At 38.2% G+C, this 23,648-nt stretch overlaps 1 protein-coding gene across 3 annotated transcripts; it reads right to left on the reverse strand.

Moving 5' to 3' along the window:
• Positions 1-785: 785 nt before the first annotated feature.
• ipp (intracisternal A particle-promoted polypeptide) lies at positions 786-21,614 on the reverse strand. Of its 3 annotated transcripts, none has more exons than XM_061732933.1 (10): positions 21,509-21,614; positions 18,574-18,982; positions 17,581-17,792; positions 15,119-15,338; positions 14,240-14,395; positions 13,478-13,645; positions 13,235-13,372; positions 7,156-7,278; positions 2,831-3,051; positions 786-1,966 (listed from the first exon to the last, which is right to left on the reverse strand). In XM_061732933.1, the coding sequence occupies exons 2-10, from the start codon at positions 18,890-18,892 to the stop codon at positions 1,742-1,744; spliced, it is 1,782 nt and encodes a 593-aa protein (XP_061588917.1). In that variant the 5' UTR covers positions 18,893-18,982; positions 21,509-21,614; the 3' UTR covers positions 786-1,741. The 3 variants fall into 3 exon arrangements, with proteins under 3 accessions (XP_061588917.1, XP_061588918.1, XP_061588919.1); XM_061732934.1 differs by lacking the exon at positions 21,509-21,614 and adding an exon at positions 21,367-21,480; XM_061732935.1 differs by lacking the exon at positions 21,509-21,614 and having other exon boundaries at positions 13,235-13,339; positions 18,574-20,554.
• Positions 21,615-23,648: the final 2,034 nt, after the last annotated feature.

Raw genomic sequence — 23,648 nt, forward strand, 5'->3', positions numbered from 1 at the left:
TACGATCTTTCACCATCACAGCCCGCTGAGGAGTTGGGAGGAGATAAAGATGCTGAAGCTGGTCAGCTGCCGCTGATGACATGATGACGTATCCATGACTACAACAGATAGGAAGGGTTCACTTGGTATTTTCTTCGATGTGTTTCCTGCTTTTATTTTTTTTCGCTGCTTTTAAGCCGGGTACACAGACAAAATGTCAGTAAAAATGACTTTTGCTCAACACAGAGGAAGTAAGAAGAAGCTTTAGTACGTCAGAGAAGAACCTGGTATGGCTTTTAGCGTTTGGTGGAGCATTTACAGAAAGACCAAAAAGAAATAAAACAAAGAAACAGGCAGGCAAAAATACCTGAGCATAGCTGCTGCTGCTTAGACCCACAAATCACACTTCAGGTGACCTCCAGAAGAACCACATGGATGTCAGAGTTTACAGGACTGTCTCAGAAAATTAGAATATTGTGATAAAGTTCTTTATTTTCTGTAATGCAATTAAAAAAACTAAAATGTCATACATTCTGGATCCATTACAAATCAACTGAAATATTGCAACATTTTTTATTATTTTAATATTGCTGATTATGGTTTACAGTTTAAGATTAAGATTCCCAGAATATTCTAATTTTTTGAGATAGGATATTTGAGTTTTCTTAAGCTGTAAGCCATGATCAGCAATATTAAAATAATAAAAGGCTTGCAATATTACAGTTGATTTGTAATGAATCCAGAATGTATGACATTTTTGCATTACAGAAAATAAAGGACTTTATCAGAATATTCTAATTTTCTGAGACAGTCCTGTATTATACTTAACAGTGTAGAGGGTTTGATTTATTTTGTAAGCCAACAAATGTTACTGAAAATATAAAATACGAACAGTAAGCATCTTTTTTGTAAAGTTTATTATGCCAAAAGTGTAAAGCAGCAAGTAATAGATTTTACAGTGGTGTAAACATTTTTCTTTTTTTAAATGTGTTTTTTGCAGCTATACGTGTCTGAAATTGCTCCAGTTAGCGTGAAAGCATGATGAGCTCATGTCATCTGAAGAGGAAACGTGAAATGTTGATAAACTGCAAATTCGATGAATTCCAGGCGTCACTGATTTTGATTTAAGAATAAACTGACAAAAGTGCAGCAGGATATACAGCAGAATATGTACAAGAGGTCAAGGAACAGAAACTGATAGCACGTAGTGGCACATTGTTCAAGTTTACAGTTATGACTAAAAATGACTCATTTGGTCCAACTTTCAGTGAGGCTCGGGATTTTCCCCCGAGGTACCGGATACGACCCAAACATGTCTCTGAGGGAAATAAAAGTTAAACTAAAAGACAGTGCTCTCACATCAGAGGACAGGACAGTATTCCCAGTCCCAACAAACTCTCACACATAAAGAAAAATAAAAGCGTAGTCTGAAAAAAGATTCATTTCAGGATGGTGTCAAATGCAAACGTAAATAACTTAGGAAAGAAATGTTTTCACTCTGATATTCAAGTAAAATTATTCAGTGAACAGAGAATCAGGAAACGGATGACAGCAGAGCTTTTGTTTTTTGGCACTTCCCAGTACTTGCTGTGCTCTTGATAATTAAAGACCTAACAAAACGGACACGCGTCCGTGTATGAACGCGCAGGGCAACAGTCCACTTGAGAGAGAAACACCGTCCTCCTCTGTGTTTCTTAAGGTGCAGGCTTTCCTCAGCTTTAAGAAGATCCAGACGTTCACAGTTTAAAGCTCTCCCCGGCCGTCAGAGCACGGCCAGGCCGCCGTCGCAGCGGCTCGTGATCATGTTTCTGACCTCGGTCCACGCGTCCAGGTGGGGGTCGTAGATCTCCACCGAGTCCACCGTCACGGGGGCCGAGAAGTCTCTGCTGGCGGCCCGTCCGCCCACCGCGTACAGCAGCCCGTTCACCGCCGACACAGACACGCCTGCGCGCGCCGTCGACATGGGGGAAACCTCCACCCACTTCTCCTGCAGACGCACAACAAATGAAGTCAAATTAAGTCGTAACATCCAGAAATCTGGGGCCGGATTCACCAATATTTTCTTAAGAACGATCTTAAGAAATGTATTAAGATCTAAAATTAAGAAGTTCATAAGTGCAATTCCTCAATATTTTCTTAAGAACCGTCTTAAGAACTGTCATTTCTTAATAATTTCTTATTTTTCCTACTTAAGAACTTCTTCAAATATGTAATTGCATTGCACGCGCCAACAAACAACATTTATACAGGTAGTTTGCGTCTTAACCGTCAGTCACTCACTAAACATGGAGAAGGAGAAAAAGAGATGCAGGAACTTTTCAAGGTTATGGTGGATGAGGTTAATGTGTGAAAAAAAATACTATTGGGGAAAATGAATAATAATTAACTACCACGCTAACATGCTAACAAACAGTTAACAGGCCCTTTGTGTAATTAATTACAAAGTATATCCTCAAACTATGACCTACTAGTCTAAACTTGTTTAAAATGTGTTGAAAAAGGTGATTTCGAGGCTTATTATCATCATCATCGTTATCATTATCATTATTATTATTACCTTTTCACAGAAGACATTTTAAGACAGGTCAAGGTTGTCTTAAAGTTAAGAAAAAAGTCAAGAACAAATTTGAGAACTTTTATTTCAAGAATACCATTTATTCTTAAGTTTTTTCTTGAGAAGAAAGTTGAGAAAATACTTAAGAACTTTTTTGGAGAATATGACTTCTTCTCTTTTTTTAAGACTGAACTTAAGAAAAAAATGACACTTAAGAAGATTTTTTTTCTTAAGAATGTTTTGTGAATCTGGCCCCAGAATGTTATGACTGAATGAAGGTGTGTGAAGTCACTTTACCTCCTCGGGACAGTACTTTTCCACCGTTTCCAACGCCCCCAGCGCCTCGTTCCACCCTCCAACTGCGTATATGTAGTTGTTTAAGCACGCGACGCCAACATACGCTCGACACGTGACCATCGTGGGCAGGGCGCTCCATCTGCGGGTGATGGGGTCGTATACTTCTGCCGAGCGCAGCTCCATTCCTTCGTCGCTGACGCCTCCAATCACGTAAATGAATCCTGAGAAGAGACACCTGCACAACTGAGCTTCCAAAATCAGGCATTAGAAGCATTTAAAAGGAATATTACTCGTTCCGTCTAGCAAATATGGTCAAAGTTCTCATGTTTCCTCTGATTATAATGCTTTTTTTTTTTGTGATCAAATGTTTTTATTTCATTTTTTTATTTCATTTTTTCATTATAAACTGTGGCATCCACAATGATGTCAAACAAACATTGTACACATATTTTCACCTCCTTCCAAACCCACCCCTCGGACCTAAGCATTCAATGAAAACAATTAATAAGTAATTAACAATTACAATTAACAAGTAACAATTAATAAGTAAGGAAAACAGAAAAAAAAGATAATACAACAATAAAAAAAAACAACAACCAAAAAACAAAAAAAAGAAGGACAAAATAAAACAAAGGCAAAACATAATATCAAACACTGGACAAGGATAGCTGCAACAAGATAGTCTATATCAATTTAAATACATCTTTCAATTTTGGCTCTAATTTGATCTGCTGCAATATACCAAAATAAAATATTTAGTTGTTTTGCATTATGGATTGGGGCTGTAGATATTTCCAGATAGATAATATCAAGAAAAGTCAAATACCAATGGGAGATGTTAAGCGTGTGTGGCAGTTTTATTATCGTTCACGAAAACGAACGAAATAACGAAAACTAAAATTGAAAAAACGATTTTGTTAACTGAACTAAATAAAAACGAAAATTAAAAGACAAACGATAACTAACTGAACTATATTGCGTGTTTAGAAAAGTAACTAAAACAAACTGAAATTATAGATCTAATTTCCTCCGTTTTCGTCCCTGTCAATATAAGCCTCTTGGGTCCGTGTATCTTTTGGTCATTGGATTTTTCCATCATGAGTGGGAATCAAAAAACAAAAAACGATTGGTTTATTTGATTTTCCTTTTTAAAACAAAAAACAAATATTGAATACACTGCATTTTTTCTTTTTCTGTGTTAATATGATTTAACAAAGATTCAAAATACGCTTTTATTTTCGTTTTCTATTTCATATAAGAAAAATGAAATCCCTAGTCAACAGGAAGGAAAAAACGAACCAAAAACAACCGTTTATTCATATTCGTGCACCGGAAGCTGGAATTTACAACCGAGTGAACTTAGTTCTGGATATTTAACAGGCATTCCTGTGACAATTCTCTCCAGGGGAAGTTTGATTTTAATATTTTATTGGTCGGGTTTACGTGACTCGGAAATGGCTCTGTATGCTGCAGTTCGGGTAACCATGGTTACCATGGCGGCGCTGGAACAACAGATCGAGGATTATTTTTTAAAGATTGATTAAGGACTTGTTCCACAGCGGTTTGACGCACAATGACATTTCCTGCACGTTGCAGCAGATGTGTCTCCTGCAATGCTCAGAAATGATTCTGATATGATGACAGAAGATTCTGTGCTCGGCATCATCTGAGGAGAAAAAGGCTACGCAGAGCTGGAGAGCGCTTTGATTCAATCTATTTATGAGGTTTTTATTCAGATGTCCACAGTATATTGCAAATATACACACTGCATGCGACGCAAGCGAGAGTCAGCGTCAAAAACAGTTCCATTGCTTTATTTTTTATTGCACTGTCTATACTGGTTGCGAGCGACGCGGCGTCGTTTTGAGCTGGACTTTTGTCGCACGCCCTGCTTCTATTTTCTTCCCGTCGCTCGCGTTGAAAGCCGGTTGAAAGTTGAAAAAAAAGTGTAAAGCGCTGTAGGAAACAGTCATTTCAATACAAGAACTTCAATAAAGTGGCAGCTGCTGGAGGGAGATCGCCAGGCTGGAAGGTTCTGATAAGATAATAAGATATAATAAGAATCTTATCTTAATCTTATTAGGGCTTAATTTGTCCCGGATCCTGCCGGATTGGTCGTGTCCTCTGCTTTTTCCCCACATCCCAGTAATGATCTGACATGCTGACATGTTTGCACCGCACGCCGGTCACTCCAGCTGTTCGCTGTTTGATTGCGTAATCACACGCCGTTATTAATTGTTCGGTTTTTTCCCCACTTATTCCACCGAATAATAAGCTTGTTTTCTGTTTAGAAAGTACAAACGTAGGGAGATTACAAGTAATCACCCATCTTTTACTTGTCCCTTTACTCTTTTAGGAGTCGGCTAATGTTAGGAGTTTCTTTCAGGAGCGCACGGGCGGGTGAATAAAGGCTGATTTATGGTTCCGCGTAAAATCGACGGCGTAGCCTACAGCGTAGGGTACGCGGCGACGCGCACCGTTCGGTGACCGCGCCGCGTACCCTACGCTGTAAGGTCTGCGTTGGTGTAACGCGGAACCATAAATCAGCCTTCTAAAAGGCGAGTCTCAGCTGTCAATCAAAAGAACGTGGTAGAACGTGGGGCCGATAACGCGTTCAGAGCGGGTCCGATGCCACGCATTGCGGCGCGACAGTCGGACGCTCGCATGCAGTTAGGACAGGCTGTTATGAGCCGTAGCCTAATTTTTGTTGACCGCTTTGTACTGAACACTGATCACCCCGATCACGTTTGCAGTGTACACGTTTAAAACCCATTAAGCATGTCGGAAGGCCGTTGTGGCTGAGTTTTGTCATTAAACGCCATAAAACTTCTGTCGGACTCAGCGTAGCCTTCTCTGTCAGCAGCGCGTCATGCAAATATACAGGACTTAACAATAAACTCTCAAGCGGCTCTTAAAAGTACAGGAAAGCCGCAATACCGGCTATCTGTCTTCACTGGGGGTGCTTGCTGGAGAAGGTCGGGTTGGAAGAACCTGAGAGCTCCATCAGCCATACCATGAATTCCGGCGTCAGGTAAAGTTTGTGCTGCAGTGCAATTTATACATATAATGATAAGCACGTGGATACCTCACGCGTGGGACTAAATTAATTCTTCCAACCCGACCTTCTCCAGCATGCACCCCCAGTGAAGCCAGATAGCCGGTCATTCGGCCATGATGAATCAAAGCGCTCTCCAGCTCTGCGTAGCCTTTTTCTCCTCAGATGATGCCGAGCACAGAATCTTCTGACGCTCATTTCTGAGCATTGCAGGAGACACATCTGCTGCAACGTGCAGGAAATGTGTTTGTGCGTCAAACCGCTGTGGAACAAGTCCTTAATCAATCTTTAAAAAATAATCCTTAATCTGTTGTTTCAGCGCCGCTATGGTTGCCATGGTTACCCGAACTGCAGCATACAGAGCCATTTCCGAGTCACGTAAACCCGACCAATAAAATATTAAAATCAAACTTCCCCTGGAGAGAATTGTCACAGGAATGCCTGTTAAATATCCAGAACTAAGTTCACTCGGTTGTAAATGCCAGCTTCCGGTGCACGAATATGAATAAACGGTTGTTTTTGGTTCGTTTTTTCCTTCCTGTTGACTAGGGATTTCATTTTTCTTATATGAAATAGAAAACGAAAATAAAAGCGTATTTTGAATCTTTGTTAAATCATATTAACACAGAAAAAGAAAAAATGCAGTGTAATTCAATATTTGTTTTTTGTTTTAAAAGGAAAATCAAATAAACCAATCGTTTTTTGTTTTTTGATTCCCACTCATGACGGAAAAATCCAATGACCAAAAGATACACGGACCCTCTTGGTATGATCAATTAATTCCGCTCTGGCCGTTTATCTCGAACTGGCAGCTATGGCACCTTAACGCCTCACGGTCCGTGACGTAAAAACTAAAACTAAAACTAATAAAAACTAAGCATTTTTGAAAATATAAAAACAAATAAAAACCAGCAAACCCACACTAAAAACGAATTAAAACTTACTGAATTGAAGGAGAAAAAGTCAAAACGAAATAAAACTAAACTAAAATGAAAAATTCAAAACTATTATAACCCTGGTGTGTGGTGGTTTCCATCTTACTGCAATTATCTTTTTTGCTGCTGTTAGGCCAGCAAGCAAAATTTGTTTATGACATAGTGAAGCATTAATTGTGGATAAGTTATTTAAAATGAATGTTTGAGGGTTTACTGGAATATTCTGTACTGATATCGAGGATAATGCAGTTGCAACCTGTTGCCAGAAGTTTGCAACAGGTTGGCATTCCCATAATGCTCAATAAAAAATAAAAAAAAAAATCGGAGGAACAAACCTTGGAGCTCACAGCAGCCGAAGTAGTAGCGAGGAACTGACATGGTCCCGATCACCTCCCACCTGTTCTCCTCCGGGTCGTACCGCTCCATCGTCTTGCCGATCTCAGATCCAATCCAACCTCCTACAATCAGGGGACATTTTGCCCTAAGTTAGGATTTATAGTGTGAAAAAGAAAGTACACCTTCAACCATTAAAAAAAAAAACCGAAGTCCTACAGTTCTTAAAATTAGATCAATAAAACTACAGATGAACGACATGGAAACACAAATGACAGTGTCATCATTCCTGTTACCAAACCAACACAGTTAAAATCTAGAGCTGTGCATAAATGGCCTGGAAGTAAACGTCTGAAAACCGAGAGGAAGAGTGGGATAAACTATGTGAGACTGATAATTACCTCAAGTAGTAGCTGCTACAGCTGGTTCTACAACTGCTGAATTATGGGCTGTACGTACAGTAGATTTACTGCACACGGCCCTGCACTTTTAGACAGATTTGGTTCATTAAAATCATGACTCAGGAAAAAAAAAGACAACCAGACCCCAGTAATTTGGCGTGGGGCCGCTTAGGTTTGAGGACGTCTATTTCAGTGAGTGGCTCATGTTTGCAGGGAGGAGAAACATCGCAGACCTACCTCAGATTCACCCAGACTCCCCATATTTATCTCCACCCAACTTACCAACATGCTGCCTTTGCTGCATCTTACAAGCAGCAAACCAAAACTATCTTGCTTTTTCTACTTTTCGTCTTTGTAGCTAAGAAGAGCAAATTCTTATCAACAGTTCTACAATTCACTTAGACAAGTTTCCAACCGAGAAACACACTTTTCTAATCAGCGACATTATTGTGTGAACAAAAGATGTTACCAGGAGGATTATTTGCAAGCTGTATGTTGCCGTCTGCCAGTGATAGGGATGGGCGGTATGGACTAAAAAATGTATCACAATAATTTCTGGCATTTATCCCGATAACGATAAAAAAAATACCAATTCAACTCCACCTTTGTAACTATAAATCTATCACCACATTCAGTCTTTGGAGCCCCCAAATCACTGCTGTAAAAGATACTAAATACTACTAAACTACACCAATTAAATTGAATTAATAAAAACCAATTAAATGATTATACCTGTACTGCAAAACTGTAATGACTCAGATCCTTCCTTCCTTCCTTCCTTCCTTCCTTCCTTCCTTCCTTCCTTCCTTCCTTCCTTCCTTCCTTCCTTCCTTCCTTCCTTCCTTCCTTCCTTCCTTCCTTCCTTCCTTCCTTCCTTCCTTCCTTCCTTCCTTCCTTCCTTCCTTCCTTCCTTCCTTCCTTCCTTCCTTCCTTCCTTCCTTCCTTCCTTCCTTCCTTCCTTCCTTCCTTCCTTCCTTCCTTCCTTCCTTCCTTCCTTCCTTCCTTCCTTCCTTCCTTCCTTCCTTCCTTCCTTCCTTCCTTCCTTCCTTCCTTCCTTCCTTCCTTCCTTCGATTTAACGCAGAACCATAAATCAACTTTACACAAAAACGTCAAACGAGAATTTATCGTTTTTACCGCGAGATGACAAATTCTTACCGTGGGGAATTTTTTTGAAGGTATATCGTGAACGGTAAAATATCACCCATTCTTAGCCAGTGACTTGAGTCCTTTTATATTTTATGATGGATGGAAATGGATTTCTATCGCTCACAACCGAGATCATGGTAATCACCCCCGAAGAGAGAGAAAGACTCAAAATAAAACCCCAAATCCTGCTACTGGTCCCAAGCAATCCGGTAGAGAAGAAAAGACCTATATCATTAAAGAGCTACATCAAATCTGCCTCAAAAATGCATTTTCATCAAACTAAAAACCTTCCTACAGTGAGATTGTTGCATCCATGCACCTGGGACGAGCAGACTGGACCACCTTGAAACTCTTCTTTGGAGAAACTCTTTCTCTAGCTAAAGGCTTATGAAGTTTAAGTGGCTGTATTTGGACCTAAGCACTTCTAGGACATGTTGTCTAGCTATGTAGTTACTCTTTGTGGCATTATGTTGGTCTCCAGTACTACAGTGAGGAAGTTATTTTTGATCAAGATCTGCCCTTCAAATTTGCTTTTGTCACCTTCGTAATATTGTGAAAATCAGGGGTGGAAAGTAACAAATTACATTTACTCACGTTACTGTAATCGAGTACTTTTTATGAGTAATTTGTAATTTTCTAAGTAGTTTTTGAAATATGTAATTTTTACTTTTACTCGAGTACATTTTGACCCAAGTATTTTACTTTGCTACATTTGAACCCCCTCACGTTACTGAGTACAACATTTATGGTGAAAATCTTGTAGGTATTTTATTTTGGTTTATTGTGAATAGCAGGATCCTGCGGGCATTGGGCACTTTATTTTGTGTTTGAATGATTCTGGTTTTAGTGTTGTTGGTTGGACAATATAACTGAAAATAGTTTGCACTTTACAGTACAGGTTGTGACTGTCCTTTTTGTCCTGTTCTGCGGAAGTAAAAGGATAATGTTACTGAGCTCAGCTGAGCTTTTACCACTGTGGATGTTTAACTTTAATATGCCTCGAAGTTAATTAAAACAACTTGTGCTGGATTTGATTTGTGACTCATCCTTTTTTTGCATTAAATAACTGAAAGTAACTTTTACTCAAATTACATTTTAAATTAAGTACTTTGTACTTTTACTCGAGTACATTTTTAGATGAGTACTTTTACTTTTACTTTGAGTAGGATTTAAGCAAAGTAAAGATACTTTTACTCAATTACAATTTTTCAGTACTTTTTCCACCTCTGGTGAAAATGAGAAACATCCCATCTCAGACTGACTGAAAAACTGATCCATGCATGCGTTTCTTCAAGATTGGACCATTATCATTCTTTATTATCTCATTAGCTCATCCACAATGTCACATCCAGGGTTGTAAATAAATCTTGATCAATAAGGAAGGTTTTAAGCTAAATCTGAAAGGTAACACAAACCGAGCTGGTTCCAGAGGAGAGGAACCCGATATCTGAAGGTTCTACCTCCAAATCTACTTTTAGAAACTCAAGGAACCATAAGTAAACCTGCCGTCTCTGCTTGGAAAATATGGAACTAGGAGCTCTTAAAGATGTGATGGAGCTCAGTTATTAAGAGCTTCATGTGTGAGGAGAAGGATGTTAAATTAGATCCTGGATTTTCTAGGTAGCCAATAAAGAGATGCTAAAACTGAGGACATATAAAAAAAAATCTCCTGCTAGTTCTCCTGAAACATCCCTTAGTTATGCTGCTATAAGTGTTGACTATTAGGAGACCTCCCATGATGCACCTCTCCTCACTCTGTCCTCTCCTCCAACTCTGTTCATGACATCATTGTTGTTATTATCTTGTGTTGCTTCTTCCCAGCAGGTGCTCCTGGTCTGTTGCTGTTCTCTCTCCTCTTTCCTCTCCTCTCAACCGTCAACCAGTCAGCAGCTGCTCGCCCATCCTGAGTCTGGTTCTGCCAGATGTTTCCTTCCGTTAAAGGGGAGATTTTTCTTTCCACAGCAGCCTGGTCCATGCTCAGGGTTTGGGGATTGTAAAGAAAGGTTTTGGTGCAACCTGTTTGCTTCCTTAGTGGAGCAATAATCCTCATTGCTGCTTCATACTGGCTCTGTACTCATTTGGAACAAGTTGAACTGTATTGTTGAAGTCGACATTTGTTGTGATTTGGACCAATACAAATACATTTGAAGAGAAATTGAATTGAATTGTCGTTCCAAGAAAAATTACACTTGCACTTATGCTAAATTAGTTATTTTAAGATTCTTTTAATAGTTTATAAAACTCTCAATGGTCTTTATCTAACTTTTTTTTTTTTAATCTACTTTTTTTGTCCTGTGAACCTCTGGTTTTCTGGTAGTAACTTTTTAATTATTCCAAGAACAGAAACATGGGCTTGGGAGAGGTGTCCTGTCACCTCTGTAGTCCACGTCTGTAAAACCACGAAGGACAACGGAGAGCATTGGCGAGGGGGACGCCCGCCGAGGTACCGGGGCCCCAAAGCTTTTAAAGTAAAACAAAGACACGCCTTTTTAATTTAAGTTTTGACTGAGTTTTTATATTCGTATTACTTTAGCCTTTCTGCATCTATGCATAAAAGCATTTGTGGTTTTAGTTCAGTGGCAAAATGTGTCACTTCTATCCAGTAAAGAAAGGTGGAGTGGAGCTTTCACGGTTTTTGGGTGGTTTTTTTGCTTTTATTAGTTGAATACTGTGAAACACTTTATGTGACACATGTTGCATGAAAGGTGTTGGACAAACAAAACTTGATATCAATCGCCACTAAAACCTTCAATTCCAACACTTAACTTAAGATGACATTGTGCCTTGAGGAGGAATGGGTGCCAACTGCCAGTGGATGAACCGTAGACGAGAGCGCCGCTAAGTGTTAGAGAATAAAATAGCACTTGAGGTATTTTAAGTTTGGCGTGTGGTTGTATGTGCTTGTACTGCAAGCTCCCTCTTACAATAATAATGCGCTTCAGTAACAAATACCGTGTGTAATCTGAGCCAAAGTTGACCTATGCAGGTTTGAAACTCAAATAAGACATAGGAAGGCAGTGAATGGGCCAAGATGCAAACTTTCACCCCTTAAAACCATGGTTGAAGTGGGAGCAGTTTTACCCTGTAGCTGTAGTGTTTTAAGAAAAAAATGCATCTACGTTTTGAAAAACTGGTATATGATATCTCCTGTGCTCAAGTTACTTCTGCCACTTTACAAAGCTGGACCACAGAGCATTTTCCTCCTTAATGATATCCCTGGTGTTACTGATCATTTCATACGTCCCCATTTCAAATCATCATGTTCAAACATGTGTCTGGGTGTTCTCTTCCAGTGGATTTCAGACTCTGTTCCTACAGTTTCACATTAGATTTGGAGTGTTATAGAACTCATCCCTTTAGAAGCTGTTAGCTTCTGGCTCAAGGACAAACCATTTATGTTTTTTTTTCACATTTCACCTTTTCTGGATTATATTGGGGACAACGGTGCCCAGGTTCTTCGGAGCGGCTTTATGGTCTAGCTTGGCTTGACATTGAAAGATAATTAATATTTACTTATTTTTGTGTAGGTTCGCCATTTGGCTCTAAATGTTTTCTCCCCTTTTTTTTCTCCCTCTCATTTCATTTCTTTTTTTATTCATCTCTGTATCTTTATTTATTTAATTTTGTTTTATTTTATTTAGGGTTATTTTTTGTTACTTTTCAACCTTGGTTTGTCTGTGTGGAGAGTGTGTTCCATGTTCTAGGTAGTGTTTAAAAGAGGGTGCATATTTCTGTACAGAGGTGTTAAAAGTATTCACATTCATTACTCAGGTAGAAGTATAGATAATAGAGTTAAATACACTGTAGAAGTTGAAGTATCAACTCAAGTTTTTTACTCAAGTAAATGTATAAAAGTACTGGTTTCAAAACTACTTAAAGTATAAAAGTAAAAGTAATGTAAGGGGGAAAAAAGCCATTGAAAATGAATGTATCTTAGTATAATGTAAATATATTAAAGAACCATATATGTGTACTATTGAGCATTAACATGTGTTTCAGAGAGCAGGTGATATGATGACTAGTTGCCTATAATTATTGTAATGGTGCAAAAAGTCAAACTTCAGAGGCATGTTATCATTTATCCTAACATTTATTGGAATGTACATCCAAGTTTAGTTGCAGGAATCTGAGGGAACGGATGTAAGAACAAAACTGGACAAGAACATCTGAAACAACCACAACCAAATTCACTCTATCCGGATGGAGCAATTTAACTGGATAGTTTTTTTTAAAGGCCAAAATGAAATAGAGTAACGAGGCTGTTTTTAAAATGTAAGGAGTAAAAAGTACAGATAATTGCATGAAAATGTAAGGAGTAAAAGTAAAAAGTCGTCTGAAAAATAATTTCTCCAGTGAAGTATAGATAACCAAAATTTCTACTTAAGTAAGGTAACGAAGTATTTGTACTTCGTTACTTGACACCTCTGTATCTGTAATGTCATATAATTCACTATTATCTGATCCTTTGAAATCAATAAATATATTTATAAAAAAGAAAAACAAACACGTGTCTGGAACAAATGTTGGCCTTACCGAGCGCATACAGAGCGCCGTGGCAGGGAGAGACGCCAACTCCACAGCGAGGGAAGTTCAGAGAGGCCACGGCCGCCCACTGCTTGGTGACGGGGTCGTATCGTTCTGTACAGTCAAAAATCATTGAATCTTTTTCCCCTACGGGTAAAAAAATATATCATTCAAGTTCATTTATGGTGGGGGGGGGGTTTTTTATGTCTTCACTGAAATCCAGAAAGAAGAGAACATGCAGATGTTTCTCACCTCCCACCACGTAGATCATGCCCTCCAGGACGGCCACCCCCAGCCCGCTGCGGGCCTGGTGCAGGGACGACACCGTGGTCCAGTACTGGTTAAAGGTGTCGAAGCGTTCCACGCAGCTCAGCGCTCTGCTGTCACTCCAGCGGCCGCCCTGCAACCGAGTGTAGCCTCCTGTCGCAAGGAAACAAGAAATGTCTACTTAGTTTCATCAAGTTTGGGAGTTTCACGTCATGGCTTTGGTGCAATAATCCTGCAACTTAGGCAAGGCAAGGCAAGTTTATTTATATAGCACAATTCAACACAAGGTAATTCAAAGTGCTTTACATCGACATTAAAAGCAGCAAGACAAAATTAGACAGTAAATAACAAATAAAATGAAATACAATTATGAGAAAAGAAGGTAAAATTATAAGAAGCACAAGTTGCTGATTTAAGAGTAAGCTTAAATAATAAATAAATGAAATAAAATGATAAAAGAGGTAAAATAACAATAAGCACAAGTTGTTAAAAGTAAGGGCGGTAGAGTCCAGCAGGTAAGTATTTAATTTAAGAGTACTCGTCAGTAAACAGTAATGTTTTTAGGGCTGATTTAAAGGATCTACAGTTGGAGCAGACCTCAGGTCTACAGGAAGTTTGTTCCACCGGTGAGGAGCAGAATAACTGAACGCTGCCTCACCTTGCAGTTTTCAATTTAAATCACAATCTCATCACAAGCCTCTTAAAAAAAGAAAAAAAGAAAATGAAGTTATATATGTGATACACAACCTATTGCATAAAGGTATTTTCTTGCTTTTCTTCTTGGCCGCATCTTGGCTGGTTGCAGCTGACTGTACATCTTGTTTTCCTTCGGAGACTTTGTGACTTCGGTGTATTCCTTCAGCAGAGTCTGCAGCGCCACACGCAGGCTGAAGTCTGTAATACCTTTTAGTTAGAGAACATGGAGAAAAAAATGTTTCTTGTGGTTTGGGCTGATGTCCAAAATGTGCAAAATGTGACTAATTTGATTTAGAAAAAAACAATACAAATATATATTACAGAAAAAAACAAACGAAAATGAAAAAGCATATGTTGCTTCTTTAAATCCTCTTTTTTTCTCTACTGTTCATTTTGTCTAGCAAGTTTTCCCAACAGAGATATTGTGGTTCAGGTTTTGTGGCTTGTTTTTTCTCTCCCTAACCACCTCATGGACATTTTACTTTACAGTGTGCTATATTTTGAAACAAATATAATAATAATAATAATGACTTGGATTTATATAGCGCCCTTCTAGGCACCCAGAGCGCTTTACAGAAATCATTATTCATCCATACACATTCTCTCCAGTGGTGGTAAGCTACATGGTAGCCACAGCTGCCCTGGGGCAGACTGACGGAAGCGTGGCTGCCATATCGCGCCTAACGGCCCCTCCGACCACCACCAACATTCATACACATTCAAACACATTCACACGGGGCAAGCTGGGTAAGGTGTCTTGCCCAAGGACACTACGACAGCAAACTGGGACAGAGCGGGATTCGAACCGCCGACCTTCCGATCATTGGACGACCCGCTCTACCACCTGAGCTACTGCCGCCCACATTAAGTGGGCGGCACTTAATATAAACCACATTAAGTGCAAGCATGTCATTTTTCATTGTTCCTTACCTTCTATGTATTTGAATAATCTCTGCGGGGAAAGCAGAGGGAAACGGACTGCTTCCAACACCTCCACAACATGTTTTTTCCTCTTTGTCACATCATGGAGAACCCAGTCCATAGCTGCAGTAAACACCTGGTACTCATCCTCAATCCTCAACTCCTCACTTCTCAAAAGCCTCACTATCTGATCCTTTGAAAGGCCCCTGAACTCGTCAGTGACACACACCTAAAGGGAGCAGGAAGGAGAGACGATCGGTAAACATCACCACCAGATCCAATATGAAGATGCTTTGCAAAAACATAAAAGTCTCACACATTTAAAGCAGCACTATGTAACTTTTCCACCTTAATATCATATTTCATCATCATCATTGTGATGGTACATCAACTTCCAACAGGTTTAATGAACCTCTGTCATGGTCTGAGGGGTCTGTGTCGCCTTCACTGGCACTATGTAACTTTGAGGAGCATGGTAGGAACCCTGCCACACTAAAAAAACTACACATTTTTACGGCTTTGACTGCTTTACGGCATACGTCACTTCCCCCTCCTTCCCGATTAGTAGTCGAGACGAAAATGGGCGGGGCTTGGAGCGCAGAGCTCAGGAGAAGCTGGTGTTGAGCTAAACCCGGAGCTGGTATGTGTCTGTATCATAACAATTCTGTCTCTTGTTTTATCCCCGTAAATCCCCATCGGTCGGACATCCCTGCTCCTCGTCTTACAGCTCACGCCAGCGAGTGAACGCCGGTGTCGTTCCAAAAAGTGATTGCCTGCCAGAATCAGATTTTTCCCCTGAAAATGGGTCTTTTTACCTGCTAAAAATTGATTGAATGCCAAATACAGTTAATGAAAGGTTGTTTCTACCTAAATATGATTTGATCTCCTTCTTGAGCTTCATAATATAAACACTAGAGCTCACAGGATTGCTTTTAACTCTCTTTTCTTTGCCTCCTCCGATAAAACTTTTATTTTCTTCGGCCATGATACCAGCTTCTGCTGAGCTCTGCGCTCCACGCCCCGCCCAGCTTTGGTGTGGACTACGAATCGGGAAGGAGGGGGAAGTGACGTATGCCGTAAAGCAGTCAAAGCCGTAAAAATGTGTAGTTTTTTTAGTGTGGAAGGGTTCCTACCATGCTCCTCAAAGTTACATAGTGCCAGTGAAGGTGATACAGACCCCTCAGACCATGACAGAGGTTCATTAAACCTGTTGGAAGTTGATGTTCCATCACAATGACTCTGGAAATATTATAGTAAGGTGGAAATGTTACATAGTGCTGCTTTAAATCGTGCCTTGCAAATATAAACTAAGCTTGCATTTATGGGGGAACCTTTTTGATAACCTTATGAAATGTCACAATGGTTTTATTTTTCATTCACAATTGAATTAATCTTTTTACCGAGATCATGTTCTGATGATGGGAGAGTTGCTTCCATGGTTGATACTAGGCATGGTGGGGGCATTTTTACCGTTGCATTTATCACTCTGGAACAAGGTAAACCTGGAGTCATCAGAACACTCCAGAATCTGGTCTTTATACTTTGATTTTTTTTGCTTGCAATTTTAGTATTTTCAGTAACTGCAGCTAATCAATAACAAAAATTTGCTGAAACAGTGTTAAAAAAAACACACACACAAAAACACTGTTACCAGTGAATGTGTCTACTGATATATGGGTCAATGACGTTACACCTATATTTTCTGAAAAACTGATTTTTTTTTTCAATTCAAAAAAGGTTTAAATGGATAAAAGAAAATCCAAATATATATGAACTACCTGTCCCACATATGGACTCACTTGAATTTTACAAAAAATACTAGTCATTTGGGATTTTGTTGTTGTTTTAAACGTCATAATGTCATGTGGTGCGACCGTCCGACCATGACTCTTATTTTGAAAACTTTTTTTGAAATCACTCTAAATGTTTTTAAATCAATCTTCTGCCCTATCTGGCATGATTTCAGAAGTGTCTTGTAGTATATAAGATGTATACACATTTATATTTATATTTCCATCATAATATAAAAAACAAAGTTTGACTGATGATGTCCATTTTGTGAAATATCATGTGGCGCAACCATTAAAACAACAACCATTTTTGTATAATAATGAAAACTTGTAAAAAAAAAAGATGTCAAGATGTTAAGGAAATTAATTCATTTTAATATAAATCATGGTTGCATCACATGACCTTTTTTAAGGCTAGTGCCAAATCATCTTGACAAAAAAACTCTGAAATCACTTAATTTAAAAGTTTTATATGAATTTATGTGTACAAAACATTCTTAATGTTTGAACTACTGCAATAGATATTCAGTTTTTTATTATTTTGAAATTGACCTGTTGAAAATCCTTATTCGTCATTGACCCATATCAAGAAGCACTCCAGTACATTTCCAGCGTGAGGCTCTTATCCATTTGCTCTGTTGAGACTGTGTATAATGTGAAAAATGACTTATATGAACATACCTCTAAGAAATGAACGTAGATGTAGTTCTCAGCAAATTCGAGCATATGGAGGCAACCGATCTGCTCCAGGAACTGGAAGATGCCGACACAGTTTAATGGGTCCATGTGATCCTTGAGAAACTCCCCACATATGGAGACCACCTCGTTCAGCTGCAGCATGTCTGCTGCAATCATGATCTCCTGAACGTTCTCTACAGTCACACTGATTGTCCCTAACGGGGGGAAAAACAAGATATATATGGGTCAATGACGAATAAGGATTTTCAACAGGTCAATTTTAAAATAATAAAAAAAAAAGAATATTTATTGCAGTAGTTCAAACATTAAAAATGTTGTGTACACATAAATTCATGTAAAGATTTTAAATTAAGTGATTTCAGAGTTTTTTGTCAAGATGAATTGGCACTAGCCTTTAAAAAGTTAATGTGGTGCAACCATGATTCATATTTAAATTAATTAATTTGACATCTTGACATCTTTTTTTTTACAAGTTTTCAGTATTATACAAAAATGGTTGTTTTTTTTAATGGTTGCGCCACATGATATTTCATAAAATGGACATCATCAGTCAAACTTTGTTTGTATATTATGATGGAAATATAAATACAAATGTGTTGCAATCTTACACACTACAAGACATTTCAGAAATAATACCAGATAGGGCAGAAGATTGATTTAAATACATTTAGAGTGATTTCAAAAAAAGTTTTCAAACCAAGAGTCCTGGTGGGACGGTCGCACCACATGACATTTTGACGCTTAAAACAACAACAAAATCCCAAATAACTAGTATTTTTTGTAAAATTCAAGTGAGTCCATATATGGGACAGGTAGTTCATATATCTGGTATTTTCTTTATCCATTTAAACCTTTTTTGAATTGAAAAAAAATCAGTTTTTCAGAAAATATAGGCGTCACGTCATTGACCCATTTCCATTCAGAAAACGGCGGTAATGTACACTGACTTTTAAAGATGTTAATATTCATGCCGACCTGTGTATATGAAGTCCAGCAAAATCTCAAAGATTTCCGTGCCCACTCCGATGATTTGAATCTCCTCTTTCTCCGCCTCCCTCATCCCCCCTGAGAACAGGGCTGAGAAGTAGGGGCTGCTGGCGGCGAGCACCAGCCGGTGCACCCTGAACACCTGCCCTCCTACTTTGAGTCCCACGTCGCAGAAGTCGCTGCGAAGACGCAGCTTGTTGATCTGGGCCAGGATGAGTCTGGCGTAGCGGTCTGAAGCCATCACAGCCTGCTCACATCCCGGGGTTGCCATGGCAGCCGCAGCGCCGCCACCGGTGGATGTTGACATTGAGATGGAAGACCTGGCTGCTGGGGCGGATCTGCGTTACCATGGAGACCACTATCCCTTCCCCTCTAGGACTTTCAGCATGTGATGGACCTAAATAATAAATAAATATATTATTATTTTTAACAGCAAGAGAGATATCTTTAAGCATATTTTATAAAGCTCTGTGTTTCACACCCCCGGTTGGGTTGGACAAGCTTAAAGGCACATGGGAGAAGGAGCTAAACATCATAATTGATGATGAAGAATGGAAGGATGTATGGAGACAGGCTAAATCAATTTCAGTTTGCAATCGGGCCCAAGCGATACAGTTTAAAATTATACACAGAATGCACATATCCCCCAACCGTAGACATCACTTCAATCCTTCTCTCACCCATGTGCCTTAAATGCAAGATAGAAATTGGTCCCCTAACTCATTTTTTTTGGTCATGTTGTAAACTGCAGGTGTATTGGTCTGATGTGCTGTCTGAAATAGAAAAGATATTGTGTTTAAAGCTGGAGATGGATCCCGTATCTCTTGTACTGGGGGTCCCGAGGCAACACTTGACATTAAAAAACATAATCGGAGGCTGTATTGTATTCTTACCTATGCAGCGAGGAAGCAGGGCTGGGCGATATATCGAGATTTTAATATATATCGATATATTTTCAATGTTAGTCAAGGTTAGTTTTCCTGGCACAAAATCTGTAAAATGTACAGTAGTTCACTTGTTGTAATTATTCTTTGAGATTTGCTCAAAGAGATGCAATATCTGTTTACATGTTTTATTTGAGATTTGCACAAATGTTTTGTTATTTGCACAACTGTCAACCTCAGTGGAAAAGTCTGCCTGTTACTGTCTACATTGTATTAATTACAGTGTATTTTAATTTAATTGTTATGCAGGAACGGGATATTTGTTTTATTTTATTCAAGAAGCATTTTTATTCTATATATGCAGGCAGTTTATTTTTATTTCATTTGTTTTATACATTTTGATATTGTGCAGACCTCTGTTAATAAAGGAACCTGTGTGACATTTGGCACGAGGCTTTGTATTAAAACTGACTGTTTTTTTAAGGGTTTGCCTCAGAAAAAATGAAGCTAACAGAGATGCTAACAGAGATGCTATGCTATAATGCTTTGGGGGAAACCCCAATTATGGCACAGAAAAAATATCGATATATATCGAGTATCGCCATTCAGCTAGAAAATATCGAGATATGACTTTTGGTCCATATCGCCCAGCCCTACGAGGAAGAATATTTTATTACAGTGGATCACTGAAAAAGTACCAACAGTTAAAAGCAGAGAGAGGTGTTTGATCTGGTGCCATTAGAGAACCTTACATGTATATTACATTCAAAAACAGACCAATTCTATAAAGTTTGGGAGCCCTACATGAACTATGTAGAGCCTGATGTCCATAATATCATGTTGCAGGGATTTTCTTGACTGGTCATACTGTACATTTTTACTGTAACCAGGATATTATTTATATGGATCTGTTTTTTTTTTTTAGTTCTGTGTTTATTCGTTTGCCCGTTTTGCTTGTTATTTCTGTGGATCATATTATGTAATTCATTCATATCATTGTAATTTGTATCAAATGGTTGAATGGACTTCACTGAGTCTAAGGAGAAAATCACATATGTTAATATTTATTGCAAAAGCATTACTGGGTAAACTACAGCTGTACATATCCAATTTATTAAAATATTACTCTAGTAGCTATAACACTAGATCATCAGAGAAAATTCTCTTCATGGTCCCAAGCACTGGAACAGAGTTGGATAAATCAGCCTTTTCCTTTTATGCACCGCAAGCTTGGAATGAGCTACAACACATACTCAAATATTTACCCTCTCTTAACATGTTCAAACATATGTTAAAATCATTTTTCACAGAACAATTTCATTGTTTTTAATCAAGTGTCATTCTTTGTCATTAATTCGTTTTAGCTGTCTGATCCTTGTATGTTTTATGTTTGTTTGTTTCTTGTTTTGATATGTTTTTATTTTTTTTGTAAAGTTACTTGTCCTTGTATGTATTTTCTTTTATATGACACTGAATGTATTTTTTGCTGCCATCCTGGCAGAAGAGATATTGTATCTCAATGGGACTTTCCTGGATAAATAAAATAAAAAAATGTATCCATTCTTTACTTGTAAAAGTGAAAAATTAATAAAAATATTTAAAAAATGTTTTATATATATATATATATATATATATATATATATATATATATATATATATATATATATATATATTATATATATATATATATATATATATATATATACAGAAATAAAGACACAAACTGGCCACGACCTCGACATGCTGAAAACAAAGTTGTGCAACCAAAAACCTCAGCTTTGACTGAAAAACACCCGCTGATAAACATGTGAAGGCCGTCCTTCATCTTAGTCCAATTAAACAGTAAACTGCGACATTAAATAGTATATTTAAATAAATATTAGTTATAAAAACACACCTGTTATTAGCTGCTGTTAGCAGCACATGCTAGCCACGAAACAGATCGGCTTAGTGCGTTTCATTGATTATATATAACACTCATACGGGCTATTGACACATGACAGTTTTACCATTCAAACAACAACACCCAAGAGTATTACCTCCCTTAAAATGATAGATGGGACTCGAAAAGAAGGGGAAATGTCCCTGTTTTTAGCTTGAACTCAGCGCCTGTTTACTTGTCAATCCCTGCTCCTGGATCGACTACTCTGGTCTGGATCTCCAGTCCTAACTAACGATGCTCGATAACTGCACACTTTAGTTTATTTTCTTTTATTGTATTTTAACTAACTCCCTTCCTGCACCTTGATGAGACTTTATTTAAACTATTCAACCCCCCTTTTTCCGCAGATCTGTATCATTCTCTCATACTACCATACATTACTTACTGTGTGGGGATTTGGGCAGTACTCGAGTTGTAAAAAGAAATCAGGGGGGGTGGTGGATTTGATCATATGGGGACAGATAATTTGTGCTGATTACAAATAATATAATATATTACAAATAATAGCACTGACCAAAACACCTGCAGAAATACTGCAGGAATGACATAGCAGCAGTTAAATGCAGCCTTCTGTAAGCTTTAAATATCCACTGGGCTTACATCAAATACATCAAAACACAACAATAAAAAACAGTTTTCTGAACTTATCAATATGACTCTGTCCTTCACAGGATAAGTAAAATGGATCACTGCAAAAACTCAAAATCTTAACATGGATATTTGTCTTATTTCTAGTTAAAATGTCTCATTTTAGTAAAAAAAAAAATCTCATTACACTTAAAACAAGACTCATCACTGGAAAAAAAAAACAACAATTTTCACCTGTTTCAAGTAGATTTTGACTTAAAATAAGTAGAAAAATCTGCCAGTGGAACAAGATTTTATTGGTTGTAATGAGAAGATAAATCTTGTCCCATTGGCAGATTTTTCTACTTATTTCAAGTGAAAATGTACTTGAAACCGGTGAAAATTGTCAAATAAGTTATTTTTCTGGTGTTATTTTTCTGGTGATGACTCTAAATGTTGAAATAGCAGTAAAACCACATTCATTGATGAAATGAAATAAGGGATGGAAAGGGGGGATGGCAGTTTTACAGGGAGGATAATTTGGACGGTTTTTATTTCAGGGGGGGTACCATCTCCCCTCATCCCCCCTCAACTCCACTACTGGATTTGGGGGAACTCATATAAAACAATTATAAATCCAATTTTTCTGCTCCAAAAAAGAGCAATCAGAGTTATCAACAGAGCTGATTATCGGAAACCAACAAATACATTATTTATTAATTTATCAGATGCTCAAATTTAATGAACTTGTTGATTTCAAAATATCACAGTTGATGTACAAGGCTTATAATAATCTGTTGCCAAACTGTATTCAGAAGCTGTTTCAGCAAAGACAAAGTGTATATGAACTAAGAGGAATGTATGTTCACAAAAAACAAAGAACAGAACGGAGGTCAAACATAGATGTGTTTCAGTTTATGGGGTTAATCTGTGGAATGTTTTGGAAATGAAAATTAAAGAATGCAGTACATACCAAATATTCAAAAAAGTATTAAAGAACAAGATGCTCATTAAGTATAGTGTGTGCAAGTGTTTATGCAAGTGTCAAAAGTTAAATAGATAATAGGTTTATACAGTATATTGAATGTTTTCAATATACAAAAAGTATATGAAATTTTTTTCTTTTAATTGATTTACTGCTCTGTATTGGTATATGTAGGAGCTGGCAGAAATTGATTATAAAAGGGTAATAATAAGCCAAGCTTCAGCCTACACCTATTCAGTTTTTTTCTTGTTTATATATTCTGGTCTAATGCAAGGTTAGCATTAACTTCATGTTTATTTGTTGTTTTGAATTCTGAATTGAATTCTTAATTTGGAAATGACCGAAATAAAATAAATAAACAAAATAAACCAGAAAGACCTCACGGTGAAAGATAGTCGGGGTTTTCAGTCAAACACACCACCAGGTGGCGCTGTGGCCCTTGATCGAGCAGAGAAACCTCGAGAGCAGTTTTAAAGGCTGATTTATGGTTCCGCGTTACACCGACGCAGAGCCTACGGCGTAGGGAACGCGGCAACGCACTACGTACCTTGCGCGTCGCCGCGTACCCTGCGCCGAGGTATACGCCGTCGATTTAACGCGGAACCATAAATCATGCTTAAGGAGCTCTAACTTCAGGTGTTCCGGTGTTTCTGCCCTCGGGAGCTGCCGTGGGCCCAGTTTACTC

Source organism: Cololabis saira, chromosome 10 (assembly GCF_033807715.1).
Source record: "Cololabis saira isolate AMF1-May2022 chromosome 10, fColSai1.1, whole genome shotgun sequence".
Taxonomy (NCBI): domain Eukaryota; kingdom Metazoa; phylum Chordata; class Actinopteri; order Beloniformes; family Belonidae; genus Cololabis; species Cololabis saira.

Coding starts and splice junctions, on each gene's coding strand:
- ipp (XM_061732933.1), bottom strand. CDS start 18,892: ATGTCAACATCCACCGGTGGCGGCGCTGCGGCTGCCATGGCAACCCCG. Junction 17,793..18,573: donor GCTGGACTTCATATACACAG/GTCGGCATGAAT, acceptor TCCCCCCGTTAG/GGACAATCAGTGTGACTGTA. Junction 1,967..2,830: donor AAAAGTACTGTCCCGAGGAG/GTAAAGTGACTT, acceptor GTGCGTCTGCAG/GAGAAGTGGGTGGAGGTTTC.